Here is a 4,864-nt window from a genome sequence, read left to right as displayed (position 1 = left end):
GCAACTGTTCCACAGCGCAGCTATTCAATTCACTTGTTTTTACTGCACTTCTGGTTTTCCGAACACTCAGTTTAATCCAGTCTCACCACATTCCTCTGCAAAAGGCTGGAGTTTCCGTATGAAACTTTTTTCTTTTACTGTTCTGAGTCATTTAATTCCAAGAACATTTGTTGAACACCTTCGTTTGTCACCTGGCACTGTTTGTGCATTTAGTTAAACGTTTGACGAGCTGAAACTCTGTGACTGCTGTCCCTTGTTCTATTTTTGACAGATTCCACTCGTACAGAGTGAAGAAACAATCTGAACAAACCTGTCTGCTTGCATCTCAGCGGGGAATGCTGTTTTAGAAACTGGTCTCGCATTGCTGGAAAATGTTCCAACCTGACTGATGAGTTTTTGCTCTTTTAAAGAGAGAGATAGAGAGAAAGATTCCCGCCTACACTCAAGTCTACGTTGGTTTTACATTTAAACTCTGCTTCATCATTGAAAGGCATCAGGGGAATTAGCTGGGACACTTATCATTTTAAAACTGATTTTTTTTTTCTTACTTTTGACAGAAACAATGGAAAAAGGTAAAGGACCTCCTCCTGATGACTTTTCTAACATCCCAGCACCACCGTATCCTGGTCCCCCTTTGGACCAAAGTGTGCCAGTGTACCAGCCTCCACCTGCTGCTGGTGCTGCCCCCCAACCTGTGGCACAGCAATATCCCCAACAACATCCTCAGCAATATCCACAGGCTGGTAAGTGTTAACAATCTTCATTTTGTGTCATTTATTTGATGGTTATGTTGCTTTATTTACTTGAGTTATGAAGGCCACTGTTTAATCAGTTACTGAGTTATTCAAGTTTTTAAGTTAAATGTCTCTTTCTCATGTCTAGTTCAAGTGTCTTACCGATACTCCGCACAGCAGGTTGTGCAGCCAGGTGCGTGTCCTTCTCTTACTGTGCTGAATAATTGTGAAGCATCCATTCTATTGTGATCCATTTTTCTTCATTACGTTTTTCGGCGCAGTTCTCATCCCTCAGTTTTCAAGCTATTTCAACAAATCATAAATCAAAACGTTCAGCTCTTTCAGGACAATCCTGTTGCAACTTTTAGTTTTGTTTTAACTTTAGCTTTTTGAAATATTTAGCCTTTACTGACATTTTTTTTCCTCGTAGAAAATGAATTGAGCTAATTTTACATTCTTCAAATCTTTAGAGCTGTTAACAACCTCTTACTGCTCCTTTCACATTTTGTTCTAGTTCAGCTTCTTTCAGCTTCCTTGTGGAAATTTAAACTTTTTTCAGCTACTTTCAGCTAATTTCAGCTAGCTTTTCAGCTGTTTTGTGCTCCTTTGAGATTCTTTCTGCTAACTACAACATTCTTGTGCTTCTTCCAACTTCTTCCAGTTACTTTCAGCTTGTTATGCTCTTTTCGGCTTATTTATACAAGTTTCAGCTTTTTCTGCTATTTCAGCTACTGTATCGTACAGTATATAGACGCCGTGGCTGTTTTTTTGTTTTGTTGCTGCTAATTTAAACTTTTTCAGCTTATTCCACATTTTTGACACTCATTTAAACTTTTTTCAGCTTCATTCATCAAAAATGTGCTTTCTCCACTTCCTTCTTGTAATTTCAGCTTCTTTCAGCTACCTTTTAGATGTTTTTGTTGTTGTTGCTAATTTCAGTTTTTTTCGATAATGTCCACTTTTTAATGCTAATTTCAGTTTCTTTCAACCTAATTGGGTAAACGTGTTATTTCTGCTTTCTTCTACTAATTTAAGCTTGTTCCGCCTTTTCAGCAACTTTTTTGTTAGCATTTTTAGCTAATTTCAGCTGTTTTCAGATAAATTCAAGTTTTTCATGGTAATTTCTGCTATTTTTAGCCAAATTAACTTCTGTCTGCTAATTTCAGCTTGTTAGGTTCTATTCAGCTTATTTCTGCTAGTTTCAGTTTTTTCTGCTATTTCAGCTACTTTTTAGCTGTTTTGTGCTCATTTTTTTAAGCTCATTTCAGCTCCTTCTCCTTTTGATAGTTTAAGCTTCTTTCTGCTTTTTCAGCTACCTTTGAGCTTTTTCTCTTTCTCTCTAATTTCAGCTTTTTTAGTTAATTTCCTAATTTTTGTGCTTATTTCTGCTTATTGAAACCTAATTCAGCAAATATGTGTTATTCCTTCTTTCTTTTGCTAATTTAGGCTTGTTCTCCTGTTTCAGCAACATTTCAGCATGTTTTTTAGCTAATTTCAGCTGTTTTTTCAGCAAGTTCTTCAGCAATAAACAATCACATTGCATTTTCGCAGGAAATTGAATTTCTCTAGCTGAACATAAAGTCAAAATTGAGAAATGTCCCACAGCTTTAGTTTTTTTCCTCCATGTGTTAGTGAGAAGGTGTGGTTTACAGTTTTGTGTTGTTCTCACAGTAAACCAGGTGGTGGTGGTTCAGCAATTGCCTACAGATGTTCCCGGACAGATGTTATGTCCCCACTGCCAAAACACAGTTGTGACAAAAATTGATTATAAAGTAGGAGCTCTCACCTGGATCATCTGCGCCGTACTGGGAGTTTTTCTGTGAGTATAAACCACAACATGAACAGAAACATAATGTTAGATTATATTTTTAATTGACTGGTTCACATTAGTATTATAAGTTTTTTAGATTTTTCTACCTGGATTATTGAGCATGCATCAGGATGTAGTGTTCATTAATGTTCAGCCCCCTTTACTCTGATACTCCAAACTAAAACTCAGTTCAACCAATTGCTTTCAGGACTAATCTAATTAACAAACAGATGCAATGTGTGTAATTTTATCTGAATTATGTGAATTATGTGGTGTTTTGTGAAGGCCTCAGATGTTTGTTACAGAAAATAGTAAAGTAAAGCAGCATGAAGAAGACCACATTAGCCAGGCCAGGGATAAAATTGTTGAGAAGTTTAAAGGAGGGTTAGGTTGTGAAACAATATTCCAAGTTTTGGACATCTCATGGGGCGCTGATCAGCCCATCATGTGAAAATGGAAAGATACCTGCAAACTTACCGAGACATGACTGTCCACCTAAACTGAGAGAGGAGAGCAATAAGCCGAGAAGCACCTGGTAACTCAGGAGGAGCTGCAGAGATCTGCAGCTCAGATGGGACAATCCATCCACCGGACAACTAATAGTGGTGCACTTCATAAGTCTGGCCTTTATGGAAGAGTAGAAGAAGAAATCTGCAGTTGAAAGAAAGGTAGAAGCCGTCCTGTTTGCAGTAGACGAGACAGCAAAGAAGCTGCTCTGGTCCGATGAGACCAAAACCAAGTTAATTGATCTAAATGCAAATTGCTATGTGTGGCAAAAATCAACTCACTGTGAAACATGGTGGCGGCAGCATCATACTGTGGGGGTGCACTTTTTTTTCAGCAGGAAGTGGAAATCTGATTAGAGTTGGTGGGAAGACGAATGGAGATAAACACAGGGCAATCCTGGAAGATAACCTGTTTGAAGCTGAAACAAAAAACGAGTCTGAAGTGGAGGTTCACCTTTCAGCAGGAAAAAAACAGACAGCCAGCGCTACAATGGAATGGTCCACATCGAAGCATATTCATGCATTAGAAGGGCCCAGTGAAAGTCCAGATATAATCCAACTGAGAATCTGGTGCAAGATTTTATACTTGCCGTTTACTGGTGTTCTTCGTCCAGTCCGACTGAGCATGAGATTTTTTGCAAAAAGAATGAGCAAAGATTTTAATGTCTACACATGCAGAGCCTGTAGAAGCAAACCTCTTGTAAATGAGTCCCCGGCACTCAGTGGGATTAACCTGTACACATAAAGGTTGAATGAAAACCTAAAAGAAACTTGAAGCAAAAGGTGGTTCCACAAAGTTTTGACTCTGAACAGAAATATGCGCCATGCTTTTCAGATTTTTTATTTGCGATGATGTCAGCTTTGATAAAGGAGGTCAACACTGAGGAACTACAAAAGGTGTTGAGTGTATTTTTGTGACGCTCGACACATAAAATGTGTTGGAAGTGCAGACAGGACTCGGGGAACTCGAAGGATAAAACAAATAATACAATTTATTAATTAAACACAAGGCTGACGTGGCAGCAAAAGCTTACATGCATGAGCTAGGAGACAGAGCATGACGCCTTAACAGGACAATCACAGACTGAGGAACAACAAAGAGACGCACAACTTAAAGGGACACTGACGAGGGGACAATCACAAACACCTGGGGGAGGACAACGAGGAACAGGTGACAGAGGCAGGAGCTGAGGACATGGGGAAAGGAAGGCAGGAAGCACAGGTGAACACAAAGAACACTCAGATCCTCTCATGAGCTGCACGCTGACTCACCCTTTGTGTGTCAGTCATTATGACTGTCAGTTCATCACCTGCTGGCTCTGAAGCATAACACCATAGATTTCAATCCACCTTGGGTCTTTCTTGAGTCACACTGAGATGCCACAAAGTCATTTCAGGTCTGGCTTAAAGTGTTTTGTGAAAAGGGCCTAACTGTACAACAGTGGCTGACCCGTCACTCTGAAAATGACTTACCTAGCATAGTTATTTATCTTTTCTTAAGAAGCAACAACAGACGTTTTTAGGAGTTCAGCAGGTTATCCTCTTGTCGCTTTGTTTTTTATTTTGTGCGTTTAGTAATAGCTCTTATAGGCCACCGTCGTTCACACCTTCTAATCTGAGCTACAACTGGGCTTCTTCTTCTTACTCTTGCTCTTCTTGTTCTTGCTCCTTTTTCTTCTTGATCTTGCTCTTTCTCTTGTTCTTGCTATTCTTTTTGCGCTTGCTCTTCTTCTTGCACCATTTCTGATCAGGGAGAACTACAATACAACAAACTCCTCATGTAAATATTTTATTTTAAGCTTGTCCTGATCACC

General features: G+C 39.2%; 1 protein-coding gene across 1 annotated transcript in view; it reads left to right on the top strand.

Moving 5' to 3' along the window:
• The first annotated feature begins 440 nt into the window (after positions 1-440).
• The window catches only part of LOC119422799 (cell death-inducing p53-target protein 1 homolog), a 5,452-nt gene continuing 1,028 nt past the window's right edge, over positions 441-4,864 (top strand). The window contains exons 1-3 of the mRNA XM_037690199.1: positions 441-743; positions 883-927; positions 2,406-2,553. Of these exons, the coding sequence (XP_037546127.1) occupies positions 563-743; positions 883-927; positions 2,406-2,553 (374 nt within the window). The 5' untranslated portion in view covers positions 441-562. The remainder of the gene's footprint in view (positions 744-882; positions 928-2,405; positions 2,554-4,864) is intronic.

Source organism: Nematolebias whitei, chromosome 16 (genome assembly GCF_014905685.2).
Source record: "Nematolebias whitei isolate Nwh7 chromosome 16, NemWhi1, whole genome shotgun sequence".
NCBI lineage: Eukaryota > Metazoa > Chordata > Actinopteri > Cyprinodontiformes > Rivulidae > Nematolebias > Nematolebias whitei.
The sequence above is the reverse complement of the archived record's forward strand: the minus strand, read 5'-3'. Positions and strand labels throughout refer to the sequence as shown.